The sequence below is a fragment of the Enhydra lutris genome, unplaced genomic scaffold (assembly GCF_002288905.1).
Source record: "Enhydra lutris kenyoni isolate GAN:26980312 unplaced genomic scaffold, ASM228890v2 scaffoldscaffold66, whole genome shotgun sequence".
Classification (NCBI taxonomy): Eukaryota; Metazoa; Chordata; class Mammalia; order Carnivora; family Mustelidae; genus Enhydra; species Enhydra lutris.
Genome location: NW_019154150.1, coordinates 15,201,746 through 15,222,079, shown reverse-complemented (window position 1 = coordinate 15,222,079; position 20,334 = coordinate 15,201,746). Strand labels below are relative to the sequence as shown.

Here is a 20,334-nt window from a genome sequence, read left to right as displayed (position 1 = left end):
ACCAAATGGAACACTTATCATACACAAATCTCTGTACTTGAAATGAGTGTTTTGTGGAAAGACAGGCTTTATTTCAAAGCAACCCGAAAATGGCCAGGTCCACAACTACAAACTGGAGGAGGGGGAGCACACAATTACACATCCATTAGGCAGGGCATCAGTCAGGAGTCTCACCAGTTCCTCTTGATTCCCCACCACCTAATCAGTTTCCTCTTCAGGCTGAAACTGAAAAGTAGAATTGAAGATGCCCATGATATCTCTGTTATCCAAATACACTTATTTCAGGAAAGAGGACGTCTGGAGCTTAATTATTAAAATATTTACACTGAGAATACAGTTCATTTAGTAGCTTTCTTCACATTTTCACATTTTTAAAAGAGCCACAGAGGGTTCATTCAAGTTTTAAGCAGTTCAGTTGGTAAAGATCCTGTCTTTACTTCGTAGAACATGGATTATACTCAGTAAAGTCCTCAGGACAGCCAACTGAAAGATTATTCCATTGCTTTTGAAGCACTGGTCGGGTTGGCATCTGCAATGGTAGCCAAATAAATGAGATTTCTGTGTAACACATGCTGGTACCTATGGGTGAAAAGAGGCAAAAATTAGAGGCTTTGTTTTGCTGAACATGAAAAAAAGATTGGAAAGGAATTTACCCACTCAATTGGAATGGCTCATCTCTTGATTGGATGATTCATTATCGTCAACCTCCTTGTTTAACACCAACAAAAATACATCCAGAATCTACCTGTTCTCACATATCACTTTCATAGCTACCTCTCTGGGTCAAGCCACTATCCTTGCTGTATTGGACCAGTCTCCTAGCTGGTCTCCCTGCTTTGCCTCTGCACTCCTACTCTACCCCCCCCATAGCAACCTAAGTGATTATTGTGCAGTTTAAGTCAAGACTTGCCATACCTCTAATTAAACCCTCCAAAGGCTCCTATTTCACTCTGAGTAAAGCTGAGCCCTTCTAGCCCTTCTGGTGGCCTACAAAGCTCTACACGATTGGGGCCTCTGGTCATCTCTCTGACCTCAGCTCCTACCACTTTCCCTTCACCCACTGAGTTCTGGCTGAGGTCTGGCTGCAGTGTCCTCTTTGCTGTGACCTGAAGCCAACTAGTGTGCTCCAGTCAAGGGGGCTTTTCCACCTAATGCTGTCTCTGCTTTATATATCTAGCTAGCTCAGCACTCCTTCCTGCCAATTAGCCTGCTTTATTCTTACTTAAAGCACTTATTAGTATGTGCCTAATTGTATGACTTCCTCCCTCTAGATTCTAGGCTCTAGAATGTAAAGTCCATAAAAGCAGAGCTGGCACCTGATTGATAAAAAGCAGAGCTGGTTTTGATACTGATTCCCCAGTAGCTGATACAGTGTCTGGTATTCAGTAGTAGTTATGAAGTATTTGTGGAACAAAATTAAAGAAGGAACAAGGCACTCTTATGGTATCATCTGAGCTTACTATAGTAGTTGTGGGAGGCCGCAATAAGGCTTGAGACAAGGACCAAACCAGGCCCTGACTTGTGCCTCCTTTAAAGTCCGAATAACCTAACAAAAGGTTTAGGACGGGAAAAGTTGAGTAGCACTGAGAAAGGGTCTGTGCTATGTGTTGTGCGCTCGCCTACGTGACTTCCACATGCTTGCTAAACAAATGAGAACAATTCAGTTGGGGTCAAAAGTTCGTTGCTGGTCCTTGCTGCCCTAGTACAGCCCATAAATTACTTTCAGGTTTGCTGTATTTGTACTGGCATCAGCCATTTGGCGTCACGAGGAACTCGTGGTTGTTTAACTAGACACAGATGTAATATCACTATATATATGGCCTTAATGCTTTGAATAAACTTAGCGCTGTTGGACATCCTCCTCAGTGCTCCTCCTGCCCCCATCTCTTTGTCTCTTAATTTCTTTTCACCATCCTCTTACCCGCACGTTCCTGGTTGATTTGTCGCGCCGGCCGCAACAAGTAGTGATTCTCAATCAGGGGGTACAATTTTCTACCCAGGAAGACAAATCAGACTGGGAACTTGGGCAGGAAGCATGGCCCATGCAAAGTGAAAAAGCCCACCAGGAAATTTGGTAACTTTCTTACCCACAGGTTGAGAATCACTACACCAAAAGGAATATTTTGCAACTATTTTCCATATAGAAAAATGAGAGTTTACTATAAACTGCAAAAAAGTAAACTACCAGATGCCAGAACCGAATGTAAAGACTTATACAAAGATGGCTATCTCTACTATTCCACTGAGCTGTTCAGTGAGGAACTATAGGTGATTTTTTAATTTTTATTTATTTATTTTTTTTTAGGGGATGGAAAAAAGCATGGTTTTCTTAAAGATGTCTTCGGTAAGAATGAAATAATGTACTTTTCTATAATAAATGGAGCATAATTCCTACAAGAGACTATTTTCTCTGATTTTGGTATATAGCTAGATCGCACATTCAATTACTGTGCAGAATTTGACTTTGGCCTAAGGTGGAAGTCTTTTATTGGTCCCTGTGTGCATTACAGACCAACTGCAAGTTAGAAAATGAAGGGGGTGGGGCACCTGGGTAGCTCTGTCGGTTAAGCCTCTGACTCTTCATCTCAGCTCAGATCTAGATCTCAGAGTGGTGAGTGCAAGACCGGTGTTGGGCTCCACACTGGGCGTGGAGCCTACTTTAAAAAAAAAAAAAAAAAAAAGGTCAAATGGTCTGACCCTCTCAGGAAAAGGATAAGCTGGGGATCCAGGAGGAGAAACGGGCCAGAGCTCGCATCTCCTGAGACTAGTTTCCCATGTGTTCCCTTCCCCATCCCTGTTGTCATCAACTGACCCGTTTACGTGAAGGAGGTTTGCAATGAGCATAAGCCAAATTTTGAAGAGGGTGCCACGTCTAACTCCGGGCTTCACAATGTGCTGTCTGTGTAGTCTTGGGCAGGTAAGTAACCTCTCTGAGCCTCATCGGCGATCAATCACGCAAGACTCCTAGTTCAGGGCAGCTGCTGTATCACAACACTGGTTTCACCCTGCACTCAAAAGTCGGGGTTTGGGGCGGGTACTTACTGGACGCACTCATTCGCCCGGCCTTTGTTTTGATACTCCACTATACAGCGGATGAGCTGGTCATTCTCCTCCAAGAGCTGAAAGACCAGAGAAGGGGTCAGTGCAGCGCGTAATCAGGACGGCAGAGAACACTGCCCTCCCCCAACTCTCTCCAATGCCGGGCTGTCCTGCCCCGGTGCCTTTGCCAACTTCGTTCCCATCTCACTCCAAACCCCTGCAAAGTCATCCCCCTACGCACACCACAAGCCTCAGCTGGGATTCCGCTCACTCCAGGAAGCTTCCCGCACCCACCCGCAGCCCTTGGGATCTCAACTAAGGAACATCTCTCCGCCCGAGTTAGCGCTCACCCGCTGGATCGTCTCCTGATTGACTTCTGCTTTGCCTTTCAGCCAGTCCGGTACGAAGGCCACCGACATCCCGGGAAGCCAGGTTGGACCTGGGCCTCAGGCCCTGCGGACCCCGGCGCATCCAGATGGGACCCAACCAGCTAAACGCACTACGGCCACAGCAGGGACCTACGATAGGTGGGGCCCACGCTCTCGGCGTTGATTGGGTCCTCCCGTTGACTGTGAACAGGCGGAACGTCATTTGTGATTGGGCGCACAAGAGCAATGCTTAGAGCGTCAGTCTCGGCCCCGCCCCCGTCCCCGGGGCTAGGAGCTGTTTGCCCCTCCTTTGCATTTGCGCAGTCCGGAGGGCTAGCCTCGGGGGCGGGGTCTGGCAGAGGCGGCTCGCCGCTTAGGCACGGTGTCCCGTCTGTCTGCGGGAGTACCTTGCCCAGGGTCACGCAGGAATCGTCGCCCGTCCAAATCCAGGAGAGGCGGGGCAGTCATATAAGAAATCAGAGTGACTGAGAAAGCAAGACAGAAGCAATTACAAAGGCTGTTGAAAGGTCAATCAAGGTAGAGACTAGAACTTTGATGTCCTTAATGAAGGAAATTTCAGTGATGTGTCGAGGCAGCAGTGAGAATTGCCAGGGACAGTGAAATTCAGGAAAGGTGAAGCAAATGGGACCTTTAGAGTAGGCCCCTTTCCCCAGGAATTTTGGATGGAAAAGGGAATGAAGGTGGTAGTTGGAGGGACAGAAGTTAGTGGGAGCTGAGGACTCTCACTTTAATGGTTGCTCTTTCCTCAGTGAAGGAGGCATCTGGAAGAGGGAGGGGGATGTTGAAGAGTGAAAGATCTGGGGAGCATGTGGGAGATTTCGAGGTTGGTTGTGGGAAAAATTGGAGATAGGCAAACATAGGATGCTAGACCATGTTAAGGACTTGGTGGAGGTGGGCAATGTACGTACATAGCACTAATCTGTGTGGCTTTGAGATTTTTTTCCAGCAGCACCTATAGCTCAGGAACAGATATAGAGAAGCCAGAAGGTTGGATTTTTTTCCCCAGAGTTGGAGTGCTGCCAGGCAGGTCTGACAGAAGAATTACTGCACAATGGAGCATATTGGGAAGAAGGTGATGGAAGTGATAGACCTTGGACTTTCAGCTGATGGGAAAGAGTGGAGAGATGTGATTGGAAATAAACTTTGGAGAGAGGTGATACACAGAACAAAGTAGAAGGCCAAGTGGACTAGAGGCTTCTGCAGGCCAGAGAACAGTGGGCAGACTTCTGGGAACAGCCTAGGGACAGTCAGAGATCAGGTGTCTGCATTTACAACTTTGGACATGGAGCTCTTCTGCAGTGATAACAGCAGTCTAGGGTGTGATCTAGGAAGTGGAGGGATGAAGAAGCCCAGAAGAGAAACCCTCTGGAGTCAGAATGGCCAGTGATTGGAGAGGAGGGCTAGTACTTCAGATGCCACATCACCTCTGTAGCCCAGTCCACTGAGATACCTGGGCCGCACTAGCTGCACCAGTCAGAAGGCACAAAGCCCTATTATAAAGCACTCACATTGCAGGTTCTGATAGCCTGAGCTTCAGAACCTCTGGGTTTTTGTGGGTCTGGTGCCAATTTTTCCTTCCCCATCCAAGCCAGAGCCTTGTTTTCATGACTTGAGGTGAGAAGAACCTGTCTTCATTCACTTGTGAATGCACTTTGAGAGGGAATCCTAGCTTATTCCCAGGCCCATACAGTGAAAGGGTTTTCAATCTCCTTTTCAGTCTCCTTTGTCAGTCCCAAAAAATCCCATTGACTTTATCCTTTGTGCCTTTTATGACCTACGCTCATGATCATTCGTCACACAGGCCAACACTGACTCAATGTGGGAGGGGACTACACAAGAATGTGAATACCAGGTGGCAGGGATCCCTGGAGTTTGTCTTGGACTCTGTCATAACTCTCTTCTGTTTTCATTTTGTAATTTTTCTCTGTCTATGTAATTGCCCTGCTTCAATTTCCACCCATGTGGTGGTGACTTTCAAAAAGTCTATGTCTAGCCCGGACTGGTACATGGAATATATACTCATGCATACATTATATATTCAACTGCCTACATTGACATCCCAACTAGAAATCTCAAAGGCACCTCAATTTCAGTTTGTCTAAGATGGAACTAGTGGTCATTCTTCTTTCCAAAATCAGGTCCTCTTCCAGTGTTCTTTATGTCCTATGAATCCTTCCACTATCTACCCATTCACCCAAGGCTGAAGAGTGGCATTACCCTTGAAGATACTTTGTCGCTCTTCCACATCCAAATCACCACCACGTCTTGTTGATTTTGCTGCTATGAGTGTCTGTAGACTGGCTACTTCTCTTCCTCCTCATTGTGGCTCCAGTCCAAGCCCAAGCTCTAGCATCATCCTCTCATGCCCAGATGGCTGCACTGGCTTCCCAGCTGGACCTGTCAGAGCTTCCATGAGCCTTCTTCATTTTGGTCTTAACTACAGCAGCCAAAGTGATTTTACAAACGCAAGTTTGATCAGTTTCCCACTGTCCTAAACTTTCTGCCAGGGCCTATAAGATCCTACAGACTTAGCTCTTCTCTCTAGTGGTTCTCACCCTATTCCTTACTCTCTAAACTCTGAGTTTTTTCCTTCCATGTGTGTGTGTGTGTGTGTGTGTGTGTGTGTGTGTGTGTGTGGCAAAATATACATAACATAAAATTTACCAGTTTAACCATTTTTTTTTATTTTTTTTTAAGATTTTATTTATTTATTTGAGAGAGTGTGAGCAAGAGAGAGCACGAATGGGAGGGAGGGGCAGAAGGAGAAGCAGACTCTCTGCTGGGTAAGGAGCCTGACATTGGGCTCACTTCCAGGACCCTGGGATCATGACCTGAGCTGAAAGCAGATACCTAACCAAGCCACCCATGAGCCCCCACTTTAACCATTTTTAAATATACATTTCTGTGACATTTAAAATTTTATGTTGTTGTGCAGCCATCCCTACCATCCATTTTTCAGAACTTTTTCATCTTCCCCAGCTGAAATTCTGTGCCTGTTAAACACTAGTTTCTCACGTTCTATCCTGTTTCTTTTCATCCCTCCAAGAAGCCTCCCTGTTCTTTATACATACTCTACCCTCTGTCTGAAACACTCTTCTTTCCCCCTTTGCTTAGTTAGCCTCTAGTCAGCAGGTGTCACATTCTCAAGGAAGCCTCCTCTTACTCCGAAGTTCAGACCAGAACCTCCTGTAACTTCTCTGAAAAACCTTGTTCTTCTCTGAAGAACACATACCTCAGTTTGTATTTGAACATATGTGTAATTGTTTGTTTGATGGGTGCTCTCACTCTGCCCTCTCTTAACATAGGTTTTAGTGTCAGGAGTTCCTCGTTGTGTCCCCAATGCCTGGTAGACTGTCTGGCGCAAAGCAGGTGCTCAAAATTTGTTGCACGAAAAGTAAATGGATGAATTCTGCTCCTCTGCATTGGACCATCCATCTGTGATATGAATGCCCCCATCCCCAGACTGGGATGTGTCCCTCCGGGGTCGGACTTTAGCACCTCATCCAGTGTGGCAGGAGGCGGTGCTCTTTGGTTTGCCTATCTTGCCTATCTTGCTCCCCGCCCCGGGGCGCAGACAGCGGAACACACAGCTGGGGCGTGTCGCGCAGTTACGCGGAACCTCCCTGCCTCCGCACGTCAGTTGTGGACTCTACCCCGGCAGGAATCGTGCTTAGACCGAGAAGTCTCCTGGCACCTCCGGACGTGGGAATTACAGGCTTGGACATCAAACCCACGAGGGTGAGAGCCAGGAGATGGGAATTGAGTTGGGAGGCGCGCGCGCCCCTGCCACACCCCCTCTACATTTGGGTTGCAGCCCTTTAAGAACCCGCTCATTCAAGATTCCTCCGGGACCGGCAGGGAAAGCGCTCCGGGATTGGTCTGTTCGGGTGAGGGTGTCGCTTAGCAGCAGCGAATGGAGAATTCAAGACTTGCGCATGCGTACCACCGCCTACCTGCGCCTGGATCCGCAAGTGACCTGGGCCGGGTCCGCCCGGTGGGCAGAGGTTGCAGAGGAGGCGGTGGGTGGTACCGCGGCGAGGCGGCGAGGGGGCGCGACGGGCGGGCGCCGACTCCCGGAGGCCGCCGTCGGGGCGAGGTGAGGGCTCGCGGGTGGAGGCGGGCGCCGCGGCCCGTTAGCCGAAAGCGGGCGGTGTCGGGTGTGGCGCAGGGCGGGCCTGGAGATGGAGGCGGCCCCGGGCCCGCCCCGCCCTCAGGCCGGGCTTAGCCCCACCCGGCTTCTTGGGGCTTCCAGGAGTCGTCTGCCCCCTCGCTTCCCCCGGCTGCTCTCCGGACTCGGGGAGAACCGAGGCGCGCGCCTTCAGGAACCCTAAGCTGACAGATGCGCGTCGAGCGCTGCTCCCAATGGGATGAGAAGGGGTGTGTCCAAATGAGAGAGGGGGCAATCGTTCCCTTGATTATCCACGAAGCCCCTGTCAGAGTACTGTTTAATTTTAATAGCAAAGTTTCCTTAGCATGCCGAAATTATACGATTTGGGTTACCAAATACTGGGTGCGTTGGACCAGCTTTTCCGAACTATCAGGTGTAGGAGGTGATGTACATCTGTTTCTTTCTTTCTTTTTTCTTTTTTTTTTTTTTTGTACATCTGTTTCTATTATAGACTTACATCTAGACCTCAGGAGCCAGAAGGATAAAAAGCACTCTGGGGAAAAAAGGTTTTTAGAAATCAGAGCCACAAAAGAATATTCACAGTGGCCAAAAGTAATTGGTGAAATTTGTTACAGGGTCAGAACAAAAAAAATAAGGTTCATACCAATGGATAAACGTAATTTTAATTAAGGTTTACAAAGGAATTCATCCTGATAAAGGTAATTTTAGTAAAATTAGAATGTAAAATAATTGAAAGTGGTTTAATATTGGTAAATCTAATTAAGTTGATATAATGGAGTTTGCTCTGGAAAATACATTTTAGACGATGGTTATTATAGATCTGTATGTGTTGACAACACAAAAGACATCTGGAGTTGGAAAGTTTTATTCTTAGAAGGAGCTTCAGAAACCAGCTGCATCCAAAAGGTGATTGATGGTCAGAGAGGAAAACTGACTTATTCAAAGAAACACAATGAGTAAGGAACAATTGTAACAAGTGTAACCCTAGGCCTCTGTTCCTTCTATTAACAGGTCTCTGATTAGTTGAGTAGTAAGTAATGCTCTAGCAGAAAGTAGGTGTAATCCCAAAGACTGGATTTAGAGAGGCAGAATAAAGTGAAAAGGTTACACAGGCTTTTGAATATTTTGAGTAAGGGAAGTTTGGTTTTGAATCCTGGCTCTATCACTTATGCCTTTGAAACTACAGTTTTCCCACCTGTTCAGTATAGATTATGATTATTAGATTATCTACCTCATAGATAGTTATTAGCATTAAATAACATTATCAGTTTAAAAGTTCCTAGCATAATGCCTCACATTTAATATTAGTGGCTATCAAGTTCAGTCCCCTACTCTTCTTAGCTCCTATCAAAGAATTGACCTTAACCACCCGCCCTCCACACTGTCCCCAACCAACATGGTACAAAGGAGCCTGAGTGATCTTAATTGGGAAACCATTTCTCAAGTCTTGTGGCTGAAGATGAATTCAGTAAGGATGACATGACTCAGTATTGTTTTCTGCATTGTATATTGGAGGAGTGGGTAATATGCCTTATGGTCAAGACTTGTTTGAATATTTGAGTGCCGAATAAAACTTTTTTTGTTTGCTTATGTTAATCTTTTGCAAGGTCTGGTCATGACCTGGTCATTTAATGTTTTTCTTTCACGTTTTCTTTCTCTCTCTCTTTTGGAGGGAGGAGGAGGAGGAGTATATGTGGTAGGGATTTGGGAGAGGGCTAAGTGTAAGTGGGGAGGAGAAAAGCCAGTGAGAACAAGGGTGGCTTCCAGCCAGGTACAAAGTCTTTGCTGGTAGAAGAGGGATAATCTATGACATGAGCAGTTTATAAATAGATGCTGAGAAGAGGATTTAGGGAAAGGGGGATGCAGATTACGATATAATTTTCATAAAGCCTAATAGTAACTTGGGTGCTGTATATTTGCTTACTAATTCAGTTTCTACTTTAAAAAAATCTATTTATATAAATTTTTTTCCTCTCTAAGTAAAAATTTATTGTGGAACAGTGCTCAAAATATGGATCAGAATATGGCAAGATCTGCAAACCCACATTTCTTTTCCCAGTGCGCAAAAATAAAGCAGCTTTTAGGTCATTCATTCATTTGCTTAGCAGTTTTTACTGAGACCTTCCTCATGTGTGCCAGGCATGGTGTCAGGTTATGAGGCGTACTGACCTGTAGAAGGAGCTGGGAAGATCTGGAAGACAAACTAGTGTCTGTGTGAGTACTCCGAGGTTACTTTTGTCCTTATATAAAATGGATAATATTTTTTTTTCTATAATTGTGGCATGATTTTCCAGATTTATACCACTACTTCTTGTTTTTTAAACTGAATACAAGTTATTGGTAAACAGCTTTTATTGTAATTAATTCTGAGATTAGAGTACCTTCCAGTTTGGAAATGTCATGTAGTTATGGAGCTGCTCGCTATAAAACATGTTTTTCGTTTTGTTTTTTTTTTAAGATTTTATTTATTTATTTGACAGAGACACAGCAAGAGACGGAACACAAACAGGGGGAGTGGGAGAGGGAGAAGCAGGCTTCCCGCTGAGCGGGGAGCCTGATGCTGGGCACGATCCTAGGACCCCAGGATCATGACCTGAGCCAAAGGCAGATGCCTAACAACTAAGCCACCCAGGCACCCCATAAACATGTTTTTCAACATTTGCACATAAATCATTGAAACTATAGTTAAGTAGCAGAAAAGATTATTGCCTACTTATAGAGCTATTTGAAAATGACACTTAAACATAAAAAGCCTCATTTAAGTAAGTGATATAAAGACTTTAAGTTAATACTTTTTTCTTCAAATTTTATTTAAAAGTAATTATAAGAAGTTGCCAAGATAGTATAGAGAGGCCCCATATACCTTTTACCTAGTTTCCCCCATTGGTTACATCTTACATAATAAGGATAGTACAATATCAAATCTAGGAAATTAACATTGATATAAAGTGTATATAGTTCCATGCCACTTTACCCCATGTGTAGTTTCCTATAACCACCATCACAGTCAAGATACAGAATTGTTGCTTCACCACAAAGATCTTCCTCTTGTTCTCCTTTCTAGTCACACTCATTCCCCTCCTCCCCACCAACCCTAACCCTTGGCAACCACTAATCATTTCTCCATCTCTGTAATTTTGTCATTTTGAGAATGTTACATAAAAGGATTCCTATGATACGTGACCTTTTGAGATAGGGTTTTTTTGTTGTTGTTGTTCAACACCGTGCTTTTGAGATCCATCCAAGTTGTTTTGAGTTTCAATAGTTCCTTTCTTTTTACTGCTGAGTAGTATTCCGTTATATGAATGTATTGTTGTTTTTTTAACCATTCACTATTTTTAGGATATTTAGTTGTTTCCTGTTCTTGACTGTTATAAATAAAGCTGTTAGGAACAATTGTACACAGGTGTTTGTGGGGACATAAATTTTCATTTCTCTGAGATAAATGCCCAGGAGTGTGATTGATAGATCATTTGTTAATTGCATGTTTAGTTTTAAAAGACACTGCCAAACTACTTTCCCCAAGTGGCTGTTCTGTTTTATAGTAACATATGAGAGATTCAGTTCCTATGCATGCCTTCCCAGCATTTGATATTTTCACTTTAAAAAATTTTAGCTGGGGACGCCTGGGTGGCTCAGTTGGTTAAGCGGCTGCCTTCGGCTCAGGTCGTGATCCCAGTGTCCTGGGATCAAGTCCCATATCGGGTTCCTTGCTCGGCAGGGAACCTGCTTCTCCCTCTGTCTCTGTCTGCCTCTCTGCCTACTTGTGATCTCTTTCTCTCTCTCTCTGACAAATAAATAAATAAAATCTTAAAAAAAAAATTTTAGCTGTTCTCATAGGTATGTAGTATTATCTCATTATGATTTTAAGTTACTTTTCCCTTAATTGCTAGTGATGCTGAACATCTTTTCATGTGCTTATTTGCCACCTGTGTATTCTTTTTGGTGAAATGTCTGTTCATGTACTTCACCCATTTTCTAATTATATTGTTTTTTTTTACTGTTGAATTTTGAGAGTTCTTTATAGATTCCAGTTATATAGATATCTATATATCAGATATGTGGTTTAAAAAATATTTTCTACCAGTCTCTGGATTGCCTTTTCATCCTTTTCGCAGGAGGTTTTGCAGATTGAATATTTTTAATTTTGATGAAATCCAATTTACTGTTTTTTCTTTTGTGGATTATGCTTTTGGTATCATGTCTAAGAACTCTTCTCCAAGTCCTGAAGATTGCCTCTATATTTTCTTCCATTTTTATAGTTTTATTTTTTAAGATTTACATTTATGACACATTTTGAATTGATTTTTATGTAAGGTGTGAGGTTTAGGTCAAGAATTTTTTTCCTTATAGATATCCGTTGCTGCATCACCAACTATAGAAAAAACTATCCTCACTCCACTGAATTGCTTTTGCACCATTGTCAAAAATCATTTGGCTGTACTTCTGTAGGTCTATTTCTGTATTGTCTATTGATCTTTGTTTCTGTTCCTCTGCCAGTAGCACTCAATCTTGACTAGTGTAGCTATATAATAAGTCTTGAAGTAGGATAGCATGGTTCCTTCCACTTTATTCTTTTTCAGAATTGTTTTAGCTACTTTAGTTTCTTTGCCTTCCCACATAAATTTTAGAATAGGTTTATCTATCTCTACAAACTATCATTCTGTTGTTTTTATAGGAAGTGCATTTAACCAGTGTATCAGTTTGGGTGAGAATTAACATCTTTACTACGTTGAGTCATCCGATCCATGATCATGGTATATTTCCTCATTTATTTAAGACTTCTTTGATTTCTTTCAGCAGTGTTTTGTAGTTTTCAGCATAGAAGCCTTATAGATATTGAGTTAAATTTATACCTAAGTATTTTATTTTAAAAATTATAGCTTCATTGAGATTTTTTGGCGTAATTGTAATTTGGCATAATTGTTTTTAATTTTGTTTTCTATGTGTTCTTGCTAGTTTATAGAAATACAGTTGATTTTTTAAAAAATATTTATTTATTTATTTGTTTGACACACAGAGAAAGATCACAAGTAGGCAGAGAGGCAGGCAGAGAGAGAGAGAGAGAGAGGAGGAAACTGGCTCCCCGCCGAGCAGAGAGCCCAATTCGGGACCCCATCTCAGGACCCTGAGATCATGACCAGAGCCAGAGGCAGAGGCCTTAACCTACTGAGCCACCCAGGTGCCCTACAGTTGATTTTTGTATGTTGATCTTACATCTTGCAACCTTTTTGAATTCATAGTTCTAGGAGGTGTTTTGGTAGGCTCCTCAGGATTTTTCATGTATAGATTGTTATGTCACTGGCAAATAAGAGTAGTTTTGTTTCTTCCTTTTGTATCTGTATGCCTTTTATTTCTGTTTCTTGCCTTACTGCACTGGGTAGAACTTCTAGTAATACGTTTAATAGTAACTGTGAGTACAGACATCATTGTTTGATATCTGATTTTAGAGAGAAAGCATTCAGTCTTTAACCATTAAGTATGATGTTAGCTGTAGGCTTTTTGTAGATGTTTTTCACCTTGTTGAGAAAGTTCGCTTCTCTTTGTATTTTGCTGAAGATTTTATCATGAGGAAGTGTTGAATTTTGTTAGATGTCCTTTCTATATTAATTGATATCATTGTGTTATTTTTTTTAGCCTGCTAATATAATGGATTATGGTGACTGATTTTACTATGTTTAGCCAGCCTTGCATCCTTGCAATAAATCTCACTTGGTTATGGTGTCTAATTCATTTTATTATATTGCTGAATTCTGGTTGGTAATATTTTGTTAAGGATTTTCACATATAAGTTCATGACGATTATTAGCCTATAGTTTTCTGGGTTTAACATCAGGGTCATATTATCTTCATAAAAAGAATTTAGAATTCTTTCCTCTTTTATTTTTTGAAAGAGATTGTGCAGAATTGGTGTTAATTCTTCGTTACATTTTTTACACGTTCAGTAGAATCCAGTGAAACCATCTCGGCTTGGAGATTGCAGAAGTTCTAAAATTACAAATGAAAATGTCTTAATAGGAAACTTGGTTATAAGATTGTTTAAATTACCTATTTCATATTGGGTGAATTGTGGTAGTGCTTTTTGAGGAACTGACTATTTCATCTACATTGTCAGATTTATGGATATAGAGTTGTTTATAGTATTCCCTTGTTATTTTTTCTAATATTAGGATTTGGTGCTATAAATTTCCCTCTTAACACTACTTTAGCTGTGTCCCACAAATTTTGATAATTTTTCCTTTTTATTCAGTGTATTTTAAGTTTCCTTTGAGACTTCCTTTTTGACTCATGGGTTATTTAAAAATGTGTTGTGTAATTTTTAAGTGTTTGGAGGTTTTTAGTACCTCTCTGTTACTACTTTTTAGATTGATTATATTGTGGTCCCAGATCACACTCTGTATGCATTTTAAAACATTTGTTGAGGTTTGTTTTATGGCCCACATCTATTTTGCTGTATGTTCTGTGGGTCCTTGAAAGGAACTCTCTTGTTGGATGCAGTGTTCTTTAAGTGTTGATTACATACTTTGGTTGATAGTGTTGTTGAGATCTTCTGTATCTTTGCTGGTTTTCTATCGATTGTTAGAGAGCAATGTTGAAGTTTTCAACTGTAGTTGTGGATTCGTCTATTTCTCCTTTAACTTTATCAATTTTGCTTCACCTATTTTGTTTGGTGCATATATGTTTAGTTTTATGTCTTCTTGGTAGATTTATTCTTTTATTATTATGTAATGTTCTCCATCTTTGGAATTTTCTTTGAAGTGTACTTTATCTGATTTTAATGTAACTCATTCTTTTTTTTTTTTTTTGAGAGTGTGAGAGAGAGAGAGAACATGGGCAGGGGCAGAGGGAGAGGGAGAGAGAATCCTCAAGCAGACTCCCTGCTGAGCACAGAATCCAATGCAGGCCTGGATCCCAAAACCCTGAGATCATGACCTGAGCTGAAATTAAGAGTTGGATGCTTAACTGACTGAGCCACCCAGGTGCCCCACTCTTTCTTTTGATTAATGTTTGCATGGTATATATTTTTCTATTTATTTACTTTCAATCTACCTATATTGTTATATTTGAAGTGAATTTCTTAGAGAAAGTAAATAATTGGGTCATGTCTTTTATCAACTCTGTCAATCTCTGTCTTTAATGTATATTTAGACCATTTAGATTTGATGTAATCATTGATATATTAGAACTTAAGTATGCTCTTTTATTTTTTGTTTTCTGTTTATTGTTTTTTGATCCTGTGATCCTGCATCCCTGTGAATAATTCAAATGTCTTTTAGAATTCCATTTGTATTTATATATGGTGTTTTTGAGGGTATCTCTTTTTATAGCCTTTTCAGTGGCTGCTCCAGTATACAGCTACAGTGTACATATGTATGTAATTATATGTATATGCATGCTTATATACATATACATACTTATACATGCATATACATATGTCTACGTTTGTGCATATTTATGACTCATCATAGTCTTCTGAAGTTAGCATTTTACCATTTCAAGTGAAGCATAGAAACTTTACCTCCCTTTGTATCTCTGTACCCCCTAAATATTTCCTCTTAAATATTTCCTCTAAATACATTGAGAACACCAGAAATGTTCTAGTTATTTCTTTAATCATCAAACATAATATACAAAACTTATAAGAAGGATAGTATTTTGTATTTTCCCATGTTTTTATTTTCTCTGTGGAGTTTTCTTTTTTCCTAAGATTCTTTCTTTTATTATTTCCTTTCTGTTTAGAGAACTTCCTTTAGCCATTCTCTTAGAGCAGGTGTGTTGGTAACAGATTCTTTCAGTGTTCTTCATCTAAATATGGTTTAGTTTTCCTTTCATTCTTGAAGGATATTTTTGCTGAAAATACAGGATTCTAGGTTGGCAGTTCTTTTAGCACTTGAGAAATATGTTTTCTTTGGACCTCCATGGTTTCTATGAGAAATTTGCTGTCATTTGAATTGGCCCCCAACCTCCCCCCCGATATTATTTCTGCTGCCTTCAACATTTTTTCTGTCTCTAGTTTTATCAAGAGTGACTGTTGTATTTGTTGGCATGGATTTCTTTGGGTTTATCCTTTCTGGGATTTATTCTGCTTTTTGAATCTGTTGGCTTATATCTTTTGTCAAATTTAGGAAATTTTCTGATCTCTTTGAATACTTTTTCAGTCCTGCTCTCTTTCTCTTGTGCTCCAGTGACATGTGTGTTAGATAATTTGTTATAGCCCTATAGTCCCTGAGGCTCTGTATAATTTTCAATCTAATTTCTCTCAGATTGTTCAAATTAAGTATTTTTTTTGTTCTGTCTTCATGTCTACTGATTTGAATCATTCTTCTGTCCCCTCCATTTTGCTGTTGAGCTCATCTATTGAATTTTTTTACTTCTAGAATTTTTTAAATTCTAAAACTTCCATCTGGTTCTTTATATCTTCTATTTCTTTGCTGCAACTTTTAATTTTTCATTTGTTTCAAGTGTATTTATAATTGCTCATCGAAGCTTTTTTATGATAGTTACTTTAAAGTCTATCATCTTGGTGTTAGCATCAGCTGATGGTCTCTTCTTACTCAAGCTGAGATTTTCCTGGTTCTTAGTATGGCCAGTAAATTTTGATTGAAACCCAGACATCTTGGATGTTATGTTACAAGACTCTGGATCTTAACTTGGATCTGTTTTAGTTGGCCTTTATGTTAGCAGGGAAGTGGGAACACTATCTCATTACTGCCAAGTGGGAATAAAAGTTCAGGTTTCCCCACTGGGCCTCTTTTTGGCTCCCTGGAGGAAAGGGGCTGCTCATTATTGCTGGGCAGAGATAGGAGTTCTGTCTCCTTAATGATACAGTGGGAGAGGTTGGCTCCTTGCTGCCTGTAGCTCCCTGCCTGGTCTTCTCTGACATGCCAGTAGCATGGAGAGTTGTGGGGGGCACCTTATTAGTGCCAGGTAAGAGTAGAAGTCTGGGCTCTTAATTCAGCCTTTATTGTAGATAAATGATGGCTACAGTTTTTCTTTGGTGTTTGACTGGAGTGGAATGTTTTTGTCTAAAACTTTTCTGTTTTGCTGGGCTGCATGCACCTTTCCTGCTTCTTTGGATAGAGAGAGAAGACTTTTTTTTTTTTTTTTTTTTTAATTGTTGGGTCTTTTTTTTCTCCTCCTTCTTCTTGTTTTGTCTACATTCATTGGCATTTTTGAGTTGCCAGCTTCTCCAGCACCAAGACCGGGATATATGAGGCAAAAAGAAAACTGAGCAAGCTTACACAACTCTGTCATTTCCCAGTTCCCAAAGTCCCTCGCTAGTCTGCCACCTTCTCTCCACCTTTCAGATGTTTATGTTTATCTCATAAATAATGTCCATGGTTTTTAGTACTATTAGTGGGAGTAGGAAAAAGTACTTAAACTCCACCTTTTCAGAAGCAGAAGTCCTCAGTTCATTCTTTTTGAGCAGTGATCAGATCTCTTATTCAAGTATAGACCATCTCATCATAGCTCATAACTTGAATTTGCAAACACCAGATCCCTACAGTATACAAAGCTCTTACCAGGCCCTCCGAAGACACAAAGATAAGCCTTTCCCTGTTTGTATTAAGGTTTTTTCATCTTTTGGAATACAAAGTACATGTCACAGAGGAATAAAATGCTGTTGTCTCTGTTCTTAGACCGTGTTTTCTCTGTTCTTAGACCGTGTTGTCTCTGTTCTTAGGCCGTGTGTAAAATCCCTCCACGCCTCAGGCGGCTGCCGTCCTATATACTTACACACTCATACATGTACACAAACACAGGTGACCCTTAATATCAGTGTCCCCTTCATGTAAGCATCATAAAAATTTTAAAATAAATGGATGTGGGTTTCATTAGTTTACAGTACTACTAACTTGATAGAACTGACCAATGGTTTTACTATCTTGAATGCTACTTTGAGGAGAGGCAGGTTTTATCACCAAAAGGATCAAGAGGGTGAAGTAGAGAGCCTGGAGGGGATGTTTGGGTCCTTTAGAGAGTGGTAGAACTGGTTCTTCGATTACTATCACTTGGAAAGTTCATTGTTTTCCTTTTTACTGGTTTAAACCAATACCTGGCACACAGTAGACGTTCTATAAAAATAGCACTAGAGAGGATATTGGGGGTTGACAGTTGGAATACATGCATACTGTTTTCCCTTAAAGAGCTCAGAATTTACTCAGCCCCCTAGAAGGTACCTTTCTTATTTTGCCTTGGGGTGTTTCTGTCCTGTCTCTGACTCTCTTGGTATTTCATGGATTCATATTCTCGCTCTCTCTCTCTCTCTCTCTCTCTCTCTTTCTCTCTCTCCTTTTTTAGGTTGGTGGTGGGGAAGTGGGGAGGGTGGGAGGAGTACTCAGCGTCTTTAAATCTTGGCCTAGCATTCTTGTTGAAGTTGTTGTTCTTCCTTATCAAGTAGTGTGCTCAGAAACATCTTCATTACAGGGATTCTTAAACACTTGTCTACATGCATTGCAGAATGGCTGTACCTTGCATTCACCAAAATAACACTGTTGTCAAGGTAACAAGCAAGTTTTGGTTCTTGTTTCGCCACTAAGTCCTAGTCTCACATTGATCTTTTAGTCTTCCCCTGTCTCTATCAGGGATTTGTGCCCATAAATCTTTAAAAATTTATTTCTGAATTTAATATTTCAAACATTCATGAAAGTATAAGAAGGTAATGAGATTAGCCTCCATACATCCAAGCCCTGGTGACCTCTTCGGTGCTTGAGGTCTTAGTATTGGCCAAACAGCTGTGGTACAGCCCACAGGGCCTTCTGGCCGTTGGCCAGGCCCTGCTAGCCGTGCTGGGAACTTAGCACTTTTGTGTGTGGATGCATTTTTCCTGGGGCTTTTCATATTTTTATTCCTCAATGGAATATGTGGGGAGATGGGACAATGGACTTGGTAGGATCTGTTGGCTTATAGACTAAGTTTTCTTTTTGCCTTCTCTTGTTTTTATAGCACTGCAGTCTCTTCATGGGTAAAATGGGAATAATTATTCGTTTATCCATTCTAGATATGGTCTTTATTCTTAAAACTTACACTTAGGTAATGGAAATGCAAATTAGTAAAATAGAGAACAAAGAGATAAGTAGATGTACTTCTGGCTGGACAAGTCTGGGAAAGGTTTCACGGAAAGGGTGGATTGGAGACAGTCCTTGACCTGGATTTGGATATGGGGAGATCAGAGGAGTAGCAGACACAGGCAGAGAATACATCGAGCCACAGAGGTGAAGAGAAGAGTGTGCATCAGAGGGGTACCCCTTTCTTCCTGCTTATAGGAAATGAGAGGTCAAATGAGGTTACATCTTTGGAGTTCTTGGAAAGGAAAGTCTACCAGGATCTGTACCTATTAACAGCCCATCAGGTAGAGGACCTCACAAACCCAGTCTTGGAAACAGGATGTGTAGGTGCATGGAAAGAGCCATTAAAGCTGCAGTGGCTGCCTCACTGATCTCTGGTGGTGGGGCTACCATAGCTTACGTGTGTAGGTTATGCCCTGTGCCAGCACCTGCAGAGTTAACGGCTGGGGCTAAAACCTAGCCAGGCTCTGCTAGCAGAACTGGTCCAGGCTGTTTCTACCCTGAGAAGCACCTTGTTCTGATTTGCCAAGAGTACCATGAGGGCTCAGAGTCTATTTCCTTTTGTCTCTTACTAGTGCCCACATATCGTGACCAAGTATTTAGGATCTCATTGTAATATAATTTGCTAAATTACTTCCTTTAGCCGTCTGTAGGGACTCAGTCATCATTTTGAAGACTGGCTTGGTATCAGATGTTTGCAGAAATATAGGAGGACATACTCTGGCTTTCAGTTCCATTTTTGCCTTCTGTTCTCCCCACCACCAACTCAGGTTGATGATCAGAATCCCTCTACTGCAGGTGAGGATAAGACAACTGAACTGTTCAACACCTGCCTCCCCGGGTGACCTGAAATGCACAGGGCACTGGACCCCACCCCTACTGCTTCCAGGTCAGGTGCCTCCAGTCCCTTTGGGGCCATCTCGCTACCTGTGTCCCAGCTACCCACCTGTCATTGCTGTTGCTCCTGAGCCTTTCTGGTGCAGCTTCCTTGCTTCTCTAATCCTTTCTCCCTCATCCTAGTTGGTTTCATTCTGGAAGGGGAGAGATTCATTAGAAGGAAAAGCAGAGTTACAGGTGAGGGAGAGACAGGAAGGAAAACGAAGGAGGAAGATAGGGAGCAACATAGCAGTAGAGGCCAGGAAGGTAGTAATACAGGCAACATCTGCAATTCCAGTGGGGGTGAGGGTGAAACCACCAGAATGACGTTTCAGACACAGGGATGTTTCTGTCACTATCATCTGCCTTCAGTAACAAGATGACCTTGCTTTCCTCAGGTGTCCTCATGACTTCCCCTGCAGACCATGTCTATGATCCTTTTTGCCTGTGTGGTGAGGGTGAGGGATGGACTGCCTCTCTCTGCCTCCACTGACTTTTACCACACCCAAGATTTTCTGGAATGCCGAAGACGGCTCAAGACTTTAGCCTTGCGACTGGCCCAGTACCCAGGTCGAGGTTCTGCGGAAGGATGTGACTTCAATATACAGTAAGCAAGCATGCTCACTTTTTCAGAACATCTGCAAACTTCGGTTTACTGTGAAGCATGTGTGGGGATAACATTAGGTGATCACATGCTGTGTCACTAGTGGGTCTGCTGTCAGATAGTGGTCTGAGGTGGTGTGGATTTACAGCCAGAGAATTAAGGGAGTGTGATTGCCACCCGCCTCGCCCCCCACGGAGCCTGCTGCTCCTACTCTTGCCCTTCTGTTAG

At 42.0% G+C, this 20,334-nt stretch overlaps 2 protein-coding genes across 2 annotated transcripts in view; one reads left to right on the top strand and one right to left on the bottom strand.

Moving 5' to 3' along the window:
* LOC111159095 (SS18 like 2) lies at positions 1-3,561 on the bottom strand. Its single transcript, XM_022521494.1, has 3 exons — positions 3,390-3,561; positions 3,043-3,119; positions 1-579 (listed from the first exon to the last, which is right to left on the bottom strand). The coding sequence occupies exons 1-3, from the start codon at positions 3,456-3,458 to the stop codon at positions 492-494; spliced, it is 234 nt and encodes a 77-aa protein (XP_022377202.1). The 5' UTR covers positions 3,459-3,561; the 3' UTR covers positions 1-491.
* A 3,879-nt stretch (positions 3,562-7,440) lies between these two features.
* LOC111159139 (SEC22 homolog C, vesicle trafficking protein) overlaps positions 7,441-20,334 on the top strand; it is a 28,107-nt gene continuing 15,213 nt past the window's right edge. The window contains exons 1-2 of the mRNA XM_022521565.1: positions 7,441-7,524; positions 19,901-20,109. Of these exons, the coding sequence (XP_022377273.1) occupies positions 19,928-20,109 (182 nt within the window). The 5' untranslated portion in view covers positions 7,441-7,524; positions 19,901-19,927. The remainder of the gene's footprint in view (positions 7,525-19,900; positions 20,110-20,334) is intronic.

What these genes read in the sequence shown, in the direction of transcription:
- LOC111159095 (XM_022521494.1), bottom strand. Translation starts at nt 3,458, where the DNA reads ATGTCGGTGGCCTTCGTACCGGACTGGCTGAAAGGCAAAGCAGAAGTC. An exon ending in ATCAGGAGACGATCCAGCGG is followed by an intron (nt 3,120 to 3,389) that starts GTGAGCGCTAAC and finishes CTGGTCTTTCAG; the next exon opens with CTCTTGGAGGAGAATGACCA. An exon ending in CGGGCGAATGAGTGCGTCCA is followed by an intron (nt 580 to 3,042) that starts GTAAGTACCCGC and finishes TTTCACCCATAG; the next exon opens with GTACCAGCATGTGTTACACA.